The 18,254-nt window shown below is 40.0% G+C and overlaps 3 protein-coding genes across 4 annotated transcripts in view; 2 read left to right on the forward strand and 1 right to left on the reverse strand.

Annotated features, from left to right (window-relative positions):
* LOC139533041 (zinc finger protein 271-like) overlaps positions 1-17,702 on the forward strand; it is a 222,385-nt gene extending 204,683 nt beyond the window's left edge. Inside the window, exons 3-4 of the mRNA XM_071331233.1 lie at positions 13,913-14,161; positions 14,815-17,702. Of these exons, the coding sequence (XP_071187334.1) occupies positions 13,913-14,161; positions 14,815-16,163 (1,598 nt within the window). The 3' untranslated portion in view covers positions 16,164-17,702. The remainder of the gene's footprint in view (positions 1-13,912; positions 14,162-14,814) is intronic.
* LOC139533031 (zinc finger protein ZFP2-like) overlaps positions 1-18,254 on the reverse strand; it is a 530,089-nt gene that overhangs the window by 419,854 nt on the left and 91,981 nt on the right. The window lies entirely within an intron of this gene.
* Positions 6,794-18,254, forward strand: part of LOC139533057 (zinc finger protein 135-like) — a 545,377-nt gene continuing 533,916 nt past the window's right edge. For both annotated transcript variants that reach the window (XM_071331273.1, XM_071331274.1), the window contains exon 1: positions 6,794-6,942. The gene's annotated coding sequence lies outside the window, so the exon portion shown is untranslated. The remainder of the gene's footprint in view (positions 6,943-18,254) is intronic.

The raw sequence follows: 18,254 nt of genomic DNA on the forward strand, positions 1-18,254 counted from the left end.
AAATATTCCCTTACCTTTGATGATCTTCATCAGAATGCACTCCCAGGAATCCCAGTTCCACAAATGTTTGTTTTGTTCGATAATGTCCATAATTTATGTCCAAATACCTCCTTTTTGTTTGCGCGTTTAGTTCCAAAATCCAAATTGATGACGCGCAGGCTAGACGAAAAGTAAAAAAATTCAATTACAGTTCGTAGAAACATGTCAAACGATGTATAGAATCAATCTTTAGGATGTTTTTAACATAAATCTTCAATAATGTTTCAACCGGAGAATTCCTTTGTCTGTAGAAATGCGATGGAACGCAGCTAATTCTCACGGGGCGGGCCTGAGTGAGCTCGTGGCACTCTGCCAGAGCCCTGACTCAAACAAAATCAAATCAAATCAAGTTTATTTTATATAGCCCTTCGTACATCAGCTAATATCTCGAAGTGCTGTACAGAAACCCAGCCTAAAACCCCAAACAGCAAGCAATGCAGGTGTAGAAACAGCTCCCATTCCCCCCTCCTTCACAGTAGAAGTCTCAAACAAGGTTATAAAGACTGTTGACATCTAGTGGAAGCCTTAGGAAGTGCAATGTGACCCCATAGACACTGTATATTGGATAGACAAACCTACAAACTCAGATTTCCCACTTCCTGGTTGGATTTTTTCTCAGGTTTTTGCCTGCCATATGAGTTCTGTTATACTCACAGACATCATTCAAACAGTTTTAGAAACTTCAGAGTGTTTTCTATCCAAATCTACTAATAATATGCATATTTAGCAACTGGGATTGAGTAGCAGGCAGTTTACTCTGGACACCTTATTCATCCAAGCTACTCAATACTGCCCCCAGCCATAAGAAGTTTTAACAGACTTTCAGCATGCTTATATAGAAGGGCACTCAACATGTACTGCACTGACACAAATGACTGATGATTGGTTGAAAGAAATTGATAATAAGAAGATTGTGGGAGCTGTACTGTTAGATTTCAGTGCAGCCTTGGATATTATTGACCATAACCTGTTGTTGAAAAAACTTTAGTGCTAAGGCTTTTCAACCTCTGCCGTATCGGGGATTCAGAGCTATCTATCGAAAATAACTCAAAGGGTTTTATTTAATGGAAGTGTCTCGAATGTCCAACCTGTATGTGGTGTACTCCAGGGCAGCTCTCTAGGCCCTCTACTCTTTTCTATTTTTACCATTGACCTGCCACGGGCATTTAACAAAGCATGTTTGTCCATGTATGCTGATGATTCAACCATATACGCATCAGAAGCCACAGCTAATGAAGTCACTGAAACCCTTAACAAAGGGTTGCAGTCTGTTTTGGAATGGGTGGCCAGTAATAACTGGTCCTGAACATCTCTAAAACTAAGAGCATTGTATTTGGTACAAATCATTCCTTAAGTGCTAGACCTCAGCTGAATCTGGTAATGAATGGTGTGGCTGTTGAACAAGTTGAGGAAACTAAATGACTTGGCGTTACCTTAGATTGTAAACTGTCATGGTCAAAACATAGATTCAATGGTTGAAAAGATGGGGAGAGGTCTAGCAGTAATTAAGCGATGATCTGCTTTTTTGACACCACACTCCAAAAAGCAAGTTCTGCAGGCTCTAGTTTTGTCTAATCTTGATTATTGTCCAGTTGTGCTGGCCAGTGCTGCAAGGAAAGACCTAGTAAAGCTGCAGCTGGCCCAGAACAGAGTGGCACGTTTTGCTCTTAATTGTAATAAGAGGGCTAATATTAATACTATGCATGCCAGTCTCTCTTGGCTAAGAGTTGAGGAGAGACTGACTGCATCACTTCTTCTTTTTATAAGAAACATTCATGTTTCCAAAATTGTTTGCATAGTCAACTTACTCACAGCTCTGACACACACACAATTATCCCACCAGACATGCCACAAGTGGTCTTTTCATAGTCCCCAAATCCAGAACAAATTCAAGAAAATGTACAGAATTACATAAAGCCCTTATTGCATGGAACTTCCTTCCATCTCATATTGCTCAAATAAACAGCAAACCTGGTTTAAAAAAACAGATAAAGCAACACCTCGTGGGACAACGCCTCTCCCCTATTTGACCTAGATAGTTTGTGTGTATACATTGATATGTAGGCTACGTGTGCCTTTTTAAAAATGTATGTAGTTCTGTCCTTGAGCTGTTCTTGTCTAATGATGTTCTGTATTATGTCATTCTGTATTATGTTTCATGTTTTGTGTGGACCCCAGGAAGAGTAGCTGCTGCTTTTGCAACAGCTAATGGGGATCCTAATAAAATAACAAATAACAGGCGTATTGAGACTGGTATGGCCGTAAGCCAATGACTGTATTGTGTATATATGATATGTAATAATGCCGTAAGCAAAGGAATAACTCTTACTACACTATATCAAGTTTATGTCACTTGTAAAAGTGCAGTGTGAAATTATAGAAATAGAATCAATGGGATAAACAGACATAGTTACTTTAACACAGGCAGAGTTACAAACCTTGTATACATTTAACAACATATATTTGAGTCTTGTGAAAATAGCAGGCCTATCAAATAATAACTTCAGAAAAATACATCAGATAACGTTACCTGTATGTGAGGCAGTCTCTAGTACAACAATTTTCTATCAATTTCGCATATAGCATTCTGTGTTTCCCTTGCCCATTCAACTATTTTCTTAAAATGTAATGGGATAATTTCATCTTTTGGCTTACTATTCTCCCACTGCACCATGAACCTTAATGGTACAGACAGCCAGAATTTGATTAAAATTTGACATTTGTTTAGAGAAGATGACAAAATACAACAAACGTTTGAGAGGAAAATGAGGGAAATCCTTTCCACCAGCCTCTATAGTCTGGTACATCCGATCTCTACGGATGTACTCATATCCCCCCCCCAAATAATTTAAACAGTATCCATATGAACGTTTTTCTTAGAGACACCGGCATGGGAAACACATAGGCAAGGTGAAGTAATAAAGGCAGAATGTCCGCTTTCAGCACAAACACCTTTTCAGCTAAAAGATAGTCGCCTCACTTTCCACAGTCCCAATCTTTTATTAAGCGAAAATAGTTTTTCTTTCCAATTAAACATGTCATCTTTAATTTAATTTCTGAAAGATATCCCAAGCACTACCATTGGTCCTGTGCACACAGTCAAACCACATAACCGATCAGTTCTCCATTTCCACTATATTTTATTTCTGTTTTATTCTTATTTATCTTCGACCCGGAGGCAACAGAAAATTCATCATGTAGCTATCATCTCTATCTATGCAGGAGAGTGCATCCGACTGGCAAGACATCAGTAGATTTATAATTGAACACATTTATGAAGATTTTACACTATTATGGAGAGATGTACTGCTTAGATTTTTTTCCCCCTACAATAGAAATAATCTGAAACAATTTTATGTAATTAACTTCATTATTATTTTTGCCACATTTCATATTCACAAATGTAAATGTACAAACCAAACACCACATTTTCTTACCTTAGAAAAGGAAATGTAACTATATTTTAAGACAATTAAATACTCTATCAACAAAAAAGCTGTTAGAATAATAAGTGTCTGTATGTCCCTTATTAAGATCCTTGTGTAATGTGATATTGTACACCCTAGCCCCGCCCCCAGCCCCGCCCCCTATCCCCCCTAGCCCAATTGTCCTTTGTATATTATTTATATATACTTGTGTTCCCCCCAAGTACTTTTTGTATTGATTTGTTGTTAATAATAATAATTATAATAAAAAGAGTGCATCCGACTCAGTTTCCTTACCAGAAAACACGTGATACCATAAAGTACTGTGGATTTGCGCACAAAAATTAATGAGGAAAGTGAAGAGCTAGTGGATGGTAAATCTAAGATTAAACTTAACAATAGATACATTCCATGTTGTGTCTTCCTTCTATGTTTTAAGATTCTCCAACACATCAGACAACTGTTTGTAAAAATGATCAAAGTTAGCTAGCTAGCTAGCTATGAACTTTGACAACTGAAGACCACCATGTTGAATGAACGTACAGCACATTACCTACGTTGATGAAGTCTGTTACATTTATCTCCAAACGGCTGCAAACTCATTGGGTTTGCTTCTTGCCAAAACAAAATATCATAAAACATGTTATGCTGTTCATGTCATTATCACAAAGGGAAACTTCTGTGCACTCAAAAATTAAGTGTCAATTTAGCACAACTATTTCACCAATACAGTGTTGCCTTCAATCAAATAAATAAATTAATCAGTTAATTTAATTGAACTGTTGGGGTTACAGAGGGTAAAGGAAGCATTATGAAAGGTAGTCAGTCAGAGTGACCAGGAGGGGTTTTGATTTGTATTTATTACTGATCCCCATTAGCTGCTGCTAAAGCTTCCTGGGGTACAGCAAAATTAAGGCAGTTTATACCATTTTAAAAACATTACAATACATTCACAGATTTCACAACACACTCTGTGCCCTCAGGCCCCTACTCCACCACTACCACACATCTACAGTACTAAATCCATGTGTATGTATAGTGCGTATGTTATCGTGTGTATGCGTGTGTCTGTGCCAATGTTTGTGTTGCTTCACAGTCCCCGCTGTTCCAAAAGGTGTTTTTTTATCTGTTTTTTTAAATCAAATTTTACTGCTTGCATTAGTTACTTGATGTGGAATAGAGTTCCATGGTGTCATTGCTCAATATAGTACTGTGTGCCTCCCATAGTCTGTTCTGGACTTGGGGACTGTGAAGAGACCTCTTGTGGCATGTCTTGTGGGGTATGCAGGGGTATCCGAGCTGTGTGCCAGTAGTTTAGACGGACAGCTCGGTGCATTCACCATTTCAATACCTCTCATAAATAAAAGTATCGATGAAGTCAATCTCTCCTCCACTTTCAGCCAGGAGAGATTGACATGTATATTATTAATGTTAGCTCTCTGTGTATGTCCAAGGGCCAGCCGTGCTGCCCTGTTCTGAGCCAATTGCAATTTTCCTAAGTCCTTTTTTGTGGCACCTGACCACACGACTGAACAGTAGTCAAGGTGCGACAAAACTAGGGCTTGTAGGACCTGCATTGTTGATAGTTTTGTTAAGAAGGCAGAGCATCGCTTTATTATAGACAGACTTCTCCCCATCTTAGCTACTACTGCATCAATAAGTTTTGACCATGACAGTTTACAATCTAGGGTTACTCCAAGCAGTTTAGTCATCTCAACTTGCTCAAATTCCACATTATTTATTACAAGATTTAGTTGAGGTTAAGTGAGTGTTTTGTTCCAAATATAATGCTTTTAGTTTTAGAAATATTTAGGGCTAACGTATTCCTTGCCACTCACTCTGAAGCTAACTGTGGCTCTTTGCTGAGTGTTGCAGTCATTTCAGTCGCTGTAGTAACTGACGTGTATAGTGTTGAGTCATCCGCATACATAGACACTCTGGCTTTACTCAAAGTCAGTGGTATGTCGTTAGTAAAAAAAATTAAAAGCAAGGGACCTAAACAGCTACCCTGGGGATTTCCTGATTCTAACTGGATTATATTTGAGAGGCTTCCATTATAGAACGCCCTCTGTGTTAGACAAGTAACTCTTTATCCACATTATAGCAGGGGGTGTAAAGCCATAACACATAAGTTTTTCCAGCAGCAGACTATGATCGATAATGTCAAAAGCTGCACTGAAGTCTAACAAGACAGCCCCCACAATCATGTTATCATCAATTTCTCTCAGCCAATCATCAGTCATTTGTGTAAGTGCTGTGCTTGTTGAGTGTCCTTCCCTTGATTTTCCAATATCTAGACTGTTCTCCCAGCACTATTGAGACAGAAAACATAGGGTTCATTAATAGACATGTGTAAGCAGAATAAAGGCTGAGCTCAGGAGAATGTACAGACTGGGTCAGCATGGAGTTAAACACTAGACATGCAAAAACAAGAACGTAAGCGGAAAATGTATGCCGTGCTGTTGTTATAGGCATGAGGAAGTAATTACATAGGTCCTATGACTTAATTTGAAACATGCAATTGCATTATGTATGTCTGCCGTGCTGTTGTAGGCCTGAAGGAAGTCATTGCTTAGTCTTGTGACGAGCATTAAGGCATGTGATTGTATTGTATGTGTATGTCTGTGCCATTATAGGCTTGGGGAGAGCCATTGTGTAGTCCCATGAGTATCATGGGACAGACGCATGCATTTGTGTCAAGAATTGAGACAGAAAGATAATGGTGGCAAGAGGCCAAGGGGTGTTAATCATCTACATAGAGGGGAGTGACCATGTGTGTTATCTGAAAGTGGAAACCTATAAAGTCTGAGGTCTGTGGAAAGAGAATGTGGTTCTTCCATGGAAGTGCACGGCTTTGCTACTTTGTAATAAAGTCTAATTTGAATTCACAAGTTCCAGTAAAGGTCTAATATTTCTGAGTCAATATTCCACAACACTATCAAATCAAATCAAATGTATTTATATAGCACTTCTTACATCAGCTGATATCTCAAAGTGCTGTACAGAAACCCAGCCTAAAACCCCAAACAGCAAGCAATGCAGGTGTAGAAGCACATTGTATCAACCATACAATTTTTTAATTCCTCATCAATCCAAGGAGATTTAACCGTTTTACAGTCATTTCCTTAATAGGTGAGTGCTTATTAGTAACTGGAATAATCAATTTCATAAATGTGTCATGTGCAGCGTCTGGTTGCTCCTCAGTACACACCACAGACCAGAAAATATTATAGAAATAGCATTTCACAATCAACATCTTGATAAACTCTATGCAAAGGAGAAGTGTCCTGCAGAAGGCTACGACCCCTTCTCATGTAATGGGGTAGGGCCTTCCCAAGGATGCCGGAATGCACGGACCGTGTTAGTGGGGGAACAGGAAGTTCCGGGCAGGCGTGCACCATTCTCCAGTGTAAAGAAAGCGCCAGAACGGTGCAGTCAAGAAGATAACCTTCGTGTCTGTTTCTATTTATTACTACAGGTATGTAATAGCACGTTTTAAACTTTCTAATATCAAAAGAATGTCATACCATTTTAAGTAATACATCCGTTAAGCTATTATCACGTTTGGTAAAGGTTTGATGTGTTTTTGTGTCAAGCCGAGTGAAGAACGTGATAACTATTTTATAAGTTAACGTTAACGTTACATAGTTAGAGCCGTTGGGGTTTGTCTGAGTTGATGTACATCATTTTCTCAAGGTAATTTCATAAAGAATCTATTTACTTGAGATGTCTGAATTCGTTTTGCAAGTTATTGGTTTAGTGTAAAATTCACGAGCTGGTAAAATGGCGGCACCACTCGGTCTGCGTCAACGTATTTTTTTATTTTTTTATTGCAACAATAATAACAATATTCACGTCAATACAGGGACATTCCTGTGAATACAATGGAACAAATTTAAAGTGCAGCCAGTGAGGGTGCAGCAGAGAGAGGGTTGCACTACTGTTTTGAAGCTGAATGTAATGATTATCAATTTTTCTACATGTATACTAAATTTCAGATGCATTAACGTTACGGTGTGAACATAAATACTATCGGTTTTGATAGAAATAATACAGTGAAGACAATGTTATTCAGCACGATAGTTCATAGTGTTGCCTAAAACAAACGGTAACCTTGTACTAAATGTTTTTTGTCATTTATGCATTTGGGAATTCAGGAAATCTACTATAGATTAAGTGCACTTAAGTTGTGTAGCCTGATTTTAAAGTGTATACTTTGTCTAATATGAATTAATTCATGTTTTGTTGTCAATGTTTAGCTACCAGATCTATTGAAATGAGATTGACTTGGACAGGAGCTCATCAGAGCTGAGTACCGTCACCTCAAATTTCTACTGTTTGAGCTCATGTTCCTTTTATAGAATATCAGCTCAAAAGTATTGTGGAGCTTCTGCACATAAATATAAACAATATTTTTAGAAAATAAAGTGGCAGAAATGTCAAGACTAACTTTTGTGTCCGTTTCTCTTTATTACTACAGGCTGACTCAGATTATGTCGGAGGCCGGTAACATCAACAGTGAGGAGGACAAACCCGCCTGCCCCTCTCCTTCCACACTGAGTCCAAACCTACAGTCACTGGGTCCTGATTGTGACAGTGGAGCCCAGTTTGCACCGCAGGATCCAGAGATGGCATCAGTGAAGCTGGAGGACTGCAGTCAAACACTGGAGCTGAATGTCAACATTAAAGATGAAGAAGAGGAGGAGGAGATTGGGAAATCTGTTTCTCATGGTAAGAGCAGGGTTCTATCTAACTAAGTTTGTTGTTCGTTCCAACTTCCCACTGTGTATGAAAAGTTGCAGTAGAACTGTTTCATGATGAACTGTTTCAATGAGAAGGTAGATGTTATTTCATGCTACTGACACTTGCATGGTTTGACACCAGTTTTTGTATACAGTTGAAGTCGGAAGTTTACATACACCTTAGCCAAATACATTTAAACTCAGTTTTTCACAATTCCTGACATTTAATCCTAGTAAAAATTCCCTGTCTTAGGTCAGTTAGAATCACCACTTTATTTTGAGAATGTAAAGTGTCAGAATAATAGTAGAGTGATTTATTTCAGCTTTTTTTTCTATTTAAATAAATGTAGCTTATTTATAAACGACTAAATTTAGCTTACATAATTAACCCAGAGATCCTTACCTTTGCCTTGATTCGGCACTCTTGTCCAGATCATCATGGCGTTTGTAGGTCCTTATGATAGCCACATTAGCAGCTAATTAAAATTTCATTTTTTGGGTTGGTAAGTACAGGTGAATATATTGATAAAAGTCACCCTGTCCTAGAGACATTTACACGCTTATCAAAACGTCAACCAGGGTAAGCCTACATGAAACACAGCCCTTATTTTAAGTGTTTCTAAAATCCTCTGGGAAAAATGAATGGTGGAAAAATGATTGGAACCATTTCCCTGTTTGACTGCTAGGTTTTATGCGTATTAGGATTTATACTGTGGTACTCTATTGGTATGCAGCTACTCGAGGCTAGTGGGGTGTGGATGAGCTGGGACACGCGGTAAGATGGCGGACCAGAAAAAAAGTGGAATGGGGGATTGCAGTGGGGGATTGTACAAGCCTTCTAGAAGATCTCATTAAGAAAAGATGGTGGACCAGAAAATAAGGAGAGAAGTGGAATATGTTTTGAGTGAGTATGGAATGGAGGATCACACAGAGCCTTTAGAAGAGCTACAAGAGGAAAGTGAATGTGACAAGAGTGCGGATGAATTAACTGCGATGGACAATAAATACTTACATGTTTATACTGGAATGAGCGTTCTTTCCACAAATTCACTTGAATATAATGTAAAGTGAATTTCTTCACGTTTCTGAGTAAATCCTATAACATGCACTGCGGGAACACAGTGACATTTTCTTACAGAACTTCCTAGATGGACGCGACTGTGCAAATGATGACCCCCGAGAAGGAGCTGAGTGTAGAGGGAAGTTGAGTTGGTGAAGGTAACTCGGAGGGAACTCATAATGATTTCTCCTATATCCAGCAAGCGCTCCGGATTTCGCGATTGGGGACAATAATTGTGACTCAAATTGCTCTCCGAAACAGGGTGGCATTGAAAGAAGTGATATTGAGATTAGGTTTAAGTGTTAAGGAGGAGCAGTTGAAATGGAAGATTCCAGGTGTCTGTGACGCCTGTCGTTTGGTGAGTCTTAGATCCGGTGTAGAGCGTGGGGAAACAGAAGACATCTGTCATGCTGAGTTTTGATGCAGAGTCTGCCAGATAAGGTGAAGGTAGGAAGTGTCAGTTATCCCATGAGCGCTTTTGTTCCATAAACACTACAGTGTTTTAGGTGTCATTCATGGGCCTGTTGCAGCAGTGTGTAGGAGTGAGATGCCTAGATGTGAGAAGTGTGCATAGGGTTGCAAAGGGTCGGAAGCTTTCCAATACATTTCCATGGGAAGTTGAGCCATGGAATCTTTTGGTATTTTGCTTAAATTCCTCAAAAAAGTTAGTTTATAACAGTGATTTTTTTCTGGGATACACATAAGGCAATTCTAGGTCTTATGGCATATTTTGGATCTTGCACACTAATGAGATGCTATTGAGCCCACACTACTACACTGTCTGAGCCAAGGACTACATGCTTTCTGGTACGTTTTGATTACAATACTGGGTGAATATATTTTATGACATATTATTTTTTGTTAACTAGTAAATAGTAACCTACAGCAAAGTGTGTGTGTTTGCTAGTTAGTTGTTTCTACCATGTGGGTTTTGGCTTGTTTGAGCCTGCTAACTGAGTGTTAATTCATCTGTTTCCATACATGTTTCATTCGTTTTTTTTATCTTACCAAGGAGTTGTTTAATCTAACTGCTTAACTATTTATCTGTACATGGAATTGTATTTGTTTTGTTTTTTACTCCTTTGTTTCTAATCTTTACAGGAAAATGCCACAGGCACTTTCTGATGTGTGGAGACATTTCACTGCAGCTAATGTAGAAGGAAAAGCTGTGTACATTTGCAATTACTGTGCCAAATCATATGTGAAGAATGCAGCTAAGATGCAGAATCATCTGGCCAAGTGCATAAAGTTCCCTCAGCTCTCACACAAGCAACCTCTGACAAAAGTCCCTCAACTTCTATTCAAGGTGAAAATGATGAATCAGTCACCTTATCGATAGCAACAGCTCATGGTCCTCCTGGAATCAGAAGTTTTTGTTGACTCATTGGAGGAACGTAGTCAGAGAAATGCTGATGAATGTCTTGCTCGAGCTGTGAATGCAACTGGTTCACCTCTGATGCTCACAGGCAATGTGTATTAGAAGAGATTTCTGAATGTTCTTCACCCAGCATACACCCCTCCAACCAGACATGCTTTATCTACTAATTTGCTGGATACAGAGTTCAAGTGAAGGTCCAGCAAATCATAGAGAAAGCAGACTGTATTGCAATCATCTCTGATAGGTGGTCGAATGTTCGTGGGCAAGGAATATTTAACTACATCATCTCCACCCCTCAACCAGTATTCTATAAGAGCACAGACACAAGGGACAACAGACACACCGGTCTCTACATTGCAGATGAGCTGAAGGCAGTCATCAATGACCTTGGACCACAGAAGGTATTTCCACTGGTGACAGACAATGCTTCGAACATAAAGGCTGCTTGGTCTAAAGTGGAGGAGTCCTACCCTCACATCACACCCATTGGCTGTGCTGTTCATGCATAGAATATGCACGTCAAGGACATCATGGCACTGAAAACAATGGATGCACTCTTCAAGAGAGCGAAGGAAATGGTTAGGTATGTGAAGGGTCATCATGTTATAGCAGCAATCTACCTCACCAAGCAAAGTGAGAAGAATAAGCACCACATTGAAGCTGTCCAGCAATACCCGTTGGGGTGGTGTTGTCATGTTTGACAGTCTCCTGGAGGGGAAGGAGTCTCTCCAAGAAATGGCCATATCACAGTCTGGCGGTATGGACAACTCCATCAAGAGGATCCTCCTGGATGATGTATTTTGGGAGAGAGTGTTAAGCAGCCTGAAACTCCTGAAACCTATAGCAGTAGCGATTGCACGGATTGAGGGAGACAATGCCATACTGTCTGATGTTCAGACTCTGTTTGCAGATGTAAGAGAAGAAATTTGTACTGCCCTGCCCACTTCACTGTTGCTCCAAGCAGAGGAAACTGCAGTTCTGAAATACATCAAAAAGCGTGGAGACTTTTGCCTGAAGCCCATACACGCCGCAGCATACATGTTGTACCCCAAGTATGCTGGCAAGAGCATCCTGTCTGGTGCAGAGATCAAGGCCTATGGTGTCATCACTACTGTGTCTCGCCACCTTGGCCTGGATGAGGGCAAGGTTCTTGGCAGTCTGGCGAAGTACACTTCCAAGCAAGGGCTTTGGGATGGAAATGCAATATGGCAGTCGTGCCAACATATCTCATCAGCCACCTGGTGGAAGGGACTTTGTGGATCTGAGAATCTTTCCCCATGTTGCCTCCAAATCCCACCAACATCAGCCGCCTCAGAGCGCAACTGGTCCTTGTTTGGGAACACACACACCAAAGCACGCAACAGGCTGACCAATACAAGGGTTGAAAAATTGGTGGCCTTCTGGACAAATTTGAGGCTTTTTGGGCCTGACAACGAGCCATCCTCAACAAGGTTGGAAAGTAGCCGTGAAGATGAGGCCTCAGAGTCCTATGTTCAAGAGGTGGAAATTGAGGAGGTCCAGGGAGAAGACATGGAAGCCTGAGAGGAAGAAAACCAACGCTTTAGTTTCTAGACTATCAGTTGCCACACGTTCTCGACTGTAGACATGCCTTCTGATTTGGCTACATACAATCCACAGCTTGCAGCACCTCAACACACTTCCCACAGCTATTATTCTATTAGGAGATAAATGAAGAAGTGCAATGCTGGAGAGATGAGTTGGCGGCGCATGTCTATAACAGCACAGAGAGGGAGAGAGATGATAGAAAGTTAATCTCATTTTAGTTCTGTGAGAGATACAGGCGTGCTTCTCTCTCACCACAGCAATGGTCACGCCTTGGTCTACATAGGCTACAATGTTTCACAAACCATAAACCCGGGACGGCCCAACATGAATAAATTCTTAGAATATCAGGCACGTTTTCATATTACGATTTTTAGGGGGCATGACAATTACAGAGGAATCCAAATGTAACTACTCTGATTGCTTTTATGAGGATTTCTACATTGCAAACATTGGAAATTATTTTTCATGCTATCTGATCCTGGCAAATGGGTTCCGGAACGAAAGACTACAGAACTGAGAGGTGCTGGAGGATCCGGCTCAATTAAGCACCGCCCTTCTCATATAATGGGGTATGGCCATCCCAAGGATCTCTGAATGCGCGGACAGTTGCACCAAAGTCTTTTTATAACTAAACAAAAATAGACCACAACCAGTTGTTTCCAATAGGAACAGATGAGTCATATTGGGCAGAGTCAAGCACGAGCTAACAAGATCCTATTGGCGCGTTCTAGTACATATTTATGTTAGGGAACTCCTCGGTGAAGTGCACGTGTCCAATAACTCAATTTGCCTTTCCTTTCCTTCTAAACAATGCTATAAAAAAATTACTTTTGCAAAGAGTAAAATCTACAAAACGTAGTCCACTCTGTTCATAACAGATTTTAGTTCTGGGAACAGAAAACTGTATCAGATGTTTCATCGATTAGAACATTTGTAGAATGTCGTCCAAAATCCATCTCGTTCCTTCTTTGGTTTGGTGTAAAATTCACGAGCTGGTAAAATGGCGCTGTCCCCTCGGTCTGCGTCAACGGACTTCGGTGCTGGTGCAGAGAGACAATTTCAGGGTCTCACAACAGGTTTGAAGCTGCATGTAATGATTATCATGTGTTGTAATATTCAGACACATTCAGTTGTGTCTATCTTTATAAATGTTACTATGATGTAAATGGGAAATATCATTGGTTTTTGATGTGAAATAATACAGTGGTATTATTATTATTAAGGTTATTCAGGAAAATAGTAGATAGTGCTGCCTAAAACAAACTGTAACCTTGAACTAAATGTTTTTGTCATTTCTGCATTTATGTGAATTTGGGAAATCTACTATAGATCATTCTATAGTCGTTGTGTAGATTCATTTTAAAGCATGTACTTTGTATAATTTGAATGATTTCATGTTTTGTTGTCAATGCTTAGCTGCCTGATCTGTTGAAATGACTTGGACAGGAGCTCACCGGAGCTTAGTACCGGCACCTCAAATTTCTAGTGTTTGGGCTCATGTTCCTCTAAAAGAATATTAACTCAACAGTATTGTGGAGCTCCTGCATCTAAATATAAACAGTACCGGGACCTATTTCAGTCCAAGTCAAGCACTGAATTAGATAATTGAGAAGAAGAAATATAATATATTTTTAGAGAATAAAGAAAGTGCCTGAACTGTCAAGACAATAACTTTTGTGTCTGTTTCTCATTATATCTACAGGACGACGAGAATTAAGTCTGAAGCCGGTAACATCAACAGTGAGGACAAACCCAGCCTGCCTCTCTCCTTCCACACGGAGTCCAAACCTACAGTCACTGGGTCCTGATTGTGACAGTGGAGCCCAGTTTGCACTGCAGGGTCCAGAGATGGCATCAGTGAAGCTGGAAGACTGCAGTCAAACACTGGAGCTGAATGTCAACATTAAAGATGAAGAAGAGGAGGAGAAGATTGGGACATCTGTTTCTTATGGTAAGATCAGGTTCTATCTAACCAAGTTTGTTGTTCGTTCCAACTTCCCACTGTGCATGAAAAGTTGCTGTAGAACTGTTTCATGATGAACTGTTTCAATGAGAAGGTAAATATTATTTAATGCTACTGACACTTGCATGGTTTGACATCAGTATTGCCAGCATTTGTTTTATTCACTGGGCTATCTGGAGTGCTCAGAGAGTAGACTAAAGAAGTGAAGTAGACAAACTGCCAGTGTTTTGAAGTTCTATGAAATTAGTCTGTGTAGTTACTAACCCTTGTGATGGTGAGTGGAGGATGACACGCCCCTTTTTAGCTTTCACGTCTTATCGACTTTTAGAATAGTTTTATTCCCCTGTATTGTACAGCCAACTGATATGAATACATATGTCACCCGGCTACAGCCGGAAGCGGACTGGCCACCTCTTTGGGCCTGTTTCCTCTCTACATTTCTTCCAAAGTTCCTGCTTTCTAGGGAGTTTTTCGTGGCCACTGTGCTTCTACATCTGCATAGGTTGCTCTTTGGGTTTTTAGGCTGGGTTTCTGTAAAGCACTTTCTGACAACTGCTGATGTAAAAAGGGCTTCATAATATACATGTGATTGACATGTATATCACACCAACTGACTGGTTCTTCTGATGTTGTTCACACAGGAGACCATGTTGAGACATTCTCTATATCCGGAGAGCAACAACAGGAAGATCACAGAGCTAAGAGGTCTCACCACTGCCCACATTGTGAAGAGATTTTCTCAATTTTCTCAAAGCTAAAAATACACCTAAAAATACACACAGGAGAGAATCCGTATTCCTGTACTGACTGTGGGAAGAGATTCACAACATCAGGGAATCTGACGGTTCATCAGAGAGTGCACACTGGAGAAAAGCCTTACTCCTGCTCTGACTGTGGGGCGAGTTTCTCTCGACTGGGCCACTTAAAAACACATGAACATATACATACAGGAGTGAAGCCTTACTCCTGCTCTGATTGTGTAAAATGCTTCACAACATCAGCTGAGCTAAAAGTTCATCAGAGAACACACACAGGAGAGAAGCCTTTCTTCTGCTCTGACTGTGGAAAGAGTTTCTCTCAACTTTCCCATTTAAAAACACATGAACGTATACATACAGGATTGAAGCCTTACTCCTGCTCTGACTGTGTAAAATGCTTCACAACATCAGCTGAGCTAAATGTTCATCAGAGAACACACACAGGAGAGAAGCCTTTCTTCTGCTCTGACTGTGGAAAGAGTTACTCTGTACTGTGCAACTTAAAAACACATGAACGTATACATACAGGAGTGAAGCCTTATTCCTGCTCTAACTGTGGAAAGAGTTTCTCTCGACTGGAGATCTTAAAAACACATGAACGTATACATACAGAAGTGAAGCTTTACTCCTGCTCTGACTGTATAAAATGCTTCACAACATCAGCTGAGCTAAAAGTTCATCAGAGAACACACACAGGAGAGAAGCCTTACTCCTGCTCTGACTGCGGAAAGAGTTTCTCTCTACTGAGAACTTTAAAAACACATGAACGTATACATACAGTGGTGAAGCCTTATTCCTGCTCTAACTGTGGAAAGAGTTTTTCTCAACTGGGCCACTTAAAAACACATGAACGTATACATACAGGAGAGAAGCCTTACTCCTGCTGTGACTGTGTAAAATGCTTCAAAACATCAGCTGAGCTAAAAGTTCATCAGAGAACACACACATCAGAGAAGCCTTGCTCCTGCTCTGACTGTGGGAAGAGTTTTTCTCGACTGGACCTCTTAAAAACACATGAACGTAGACATACAGGAGTGAAGCCTTACTCCTGCTCTGACTGTATAAAATGCTTCACAACATCAGCTGAGCTAAAAGTTCATCAGAGAACACACACAGGAGAGAAGCCATACTCCTGCTCTGACTGTGGAAAGAGTTTCTCTCGACTGGGCTACTTAAAAACACATGAACGTATACACACAGGAGAGAAGCCTTCCTCCTGCTCTGACTGTTGAAAGAGTTTCTCTTGAATGTGTCAGTTAAAAAGACACCAAGGTAAACATAATCTGATCTGATCTGTAGATTTTTTTTTTTAAACAACAGCTGAGCTAAAAGGTCATCAGTGGACAGACACAGGAGAGAAGCCTTATTTCTGCTCTTAATGTGGCAAGAGTAACTCAAGAAAATGTGAAAGTCACCAAGTAAAATACTACTTGAGTTAAAGTCTAAGTATTTGGTTGTAAATAGACTTAAATATCAAAAGTAAAAGTATGAGTAATTTCAAATTCCCTAAATTATCCTCTCCTGCAGGGGTTGGCAATTCTAGTCCTCGAGGGCCTGATTCGTGTCACAGTTTTGCCCCAGCCCCAGCTAACACACCTGACTCCAATTGTCACCTAATCATGATCTTCAGTTTAGAATGCAATTTGATTAATCTGTTGCGTTTGCTAGGGATGGAGAAAAAGTGTGACACCAATCAGGCCCGAGGACTGGAGTTGCTCACCCCTGCTCAACGGGATGGGTGTCCCTAAACCGGGACGGTAGTTGCTAACATGTGCTAATGTGACTAGAATGATGTTGTATACAACAGACAACTTTCTGGGACATAGACATGTCTTTATATCGGCAGAAACCTAAAATTATTGTTAATCTAGCTGCAGTGTTCAATTAACAGTAGCTATGACAGTGAAAAAATATCATGCTATTGTTTGCACAACAACAAAACATATCTAAACATCATTGCTAATCAGATGCATCCCTTCATGGCAGCACTGTATCCATCTGCAAGTTGATTTTCAGCAGGATTATGCATTATGCCACAAGGCTTGTCCAGGAATGGTTCCAAGAACATTACAGTGAATTCAGATTACTCAGTTCACTGTAATCGTGCATCTGTCGGAGGAGATGGAACGAGCAATTCCGAGTAGATCCACTCCCAGCCAACTTGACACAATTGTAGGAAGCATTGGAGTCAACATGGACCATCATCCCTCTGAAACGCACACAACACCTTGGACAGTCCATGCCCCAACGATATTAAGACTGTTCTGAGGACAAAGGGGGGTGCAACTCAATATTAGGAAGGTGTTCCTAATGTTTTGTACACCGTGTATATCAGATAAAGATGGTGTGATGATCAGTTTTTAGCATTAGTTTGGGTGGATTATTTTATATTACTAAATAACTTTTGTTTAATGATGAACAAGCTATGAATCGACTAGTTGTGTTTATTAAATGTGTCTTTTAATACTAGATTCATTGTTTTAGTCATTGATGATGAATGTATTTGAATAACTGTATTGAAGTTAATTAATCTGGCGGCAGGTAGCCTAGCAGTTAAGAGTGTTGGGCCAGTAACTGAAAGGTTGCTGGTTTGAATCCCGAGCTGACAAGGTGAAAAATCTGTCATTGTGCCCTTACGCAAGGCAATTAACCCTAATTTGTCTTGTAAATCGCTCTGGATAAGAGCATCTGCTTAAATGACAAGAATGTAATGAAAAATGTTTGTACATACATTTTTTTCTCTTGTGTATAATTAAATGAAATAAACTGTTTGAAGTGAAATACTGTATATACAATACACAACATTACCACTTTGTTGACCCTGGTCAGAGGGACAGGACCATAGTAAACTAGACTATGTAGCTGTTGTTAGTAGCCTACAGTTTCCATGTAATACAGCATGTCAGATCACTAATGATTAGGTGTACAGGCTGCTACATTTCTGCTTGTGTCTGTCGGCAGTGATGTGTTATCAGGCTAAATAACCACTATTATGTTGTTTTTGGTTTGCTAGTTGCACCAGTAGCATGGTATGTTCCTGCAATGGTAGTGACCAAAAAACAATATTTGTTTTTTAATGTACTAGAGGCCTAGGAACATAGAAGAAACTGACAGATGTGTCATAATAGCCTGGAAGTAAAGCTGCACTGGGAGACACATTTGAAATGGAATACATAGAATACATGCAGCAGGGTGGAGAAAAATCACAGTAAAACACAGTTTAAATGTATTGTTGGAAGGGCTGTGGTCTCCATTCATGTAATACATTAAATATATACATCAGATGGTATTGGGGAGCTATTTCATAGGGTTTTCACAGGTAC

The sequence above is a fragment of the Salvelinus alpinus genome, chromosome 10, assembly GCF_045679555.1.
Source record: "Salvelinus alpinus chromosome 10, SLU_Salpinus.1, whole genome shotgun sequence".
Taxonomy (NCBI): Eukaryota; Metazoa; Chordata; class Actinopteri; order Salmoniformes; family Salmonidae; genus Salvelinus; species Salvelinus alpinus.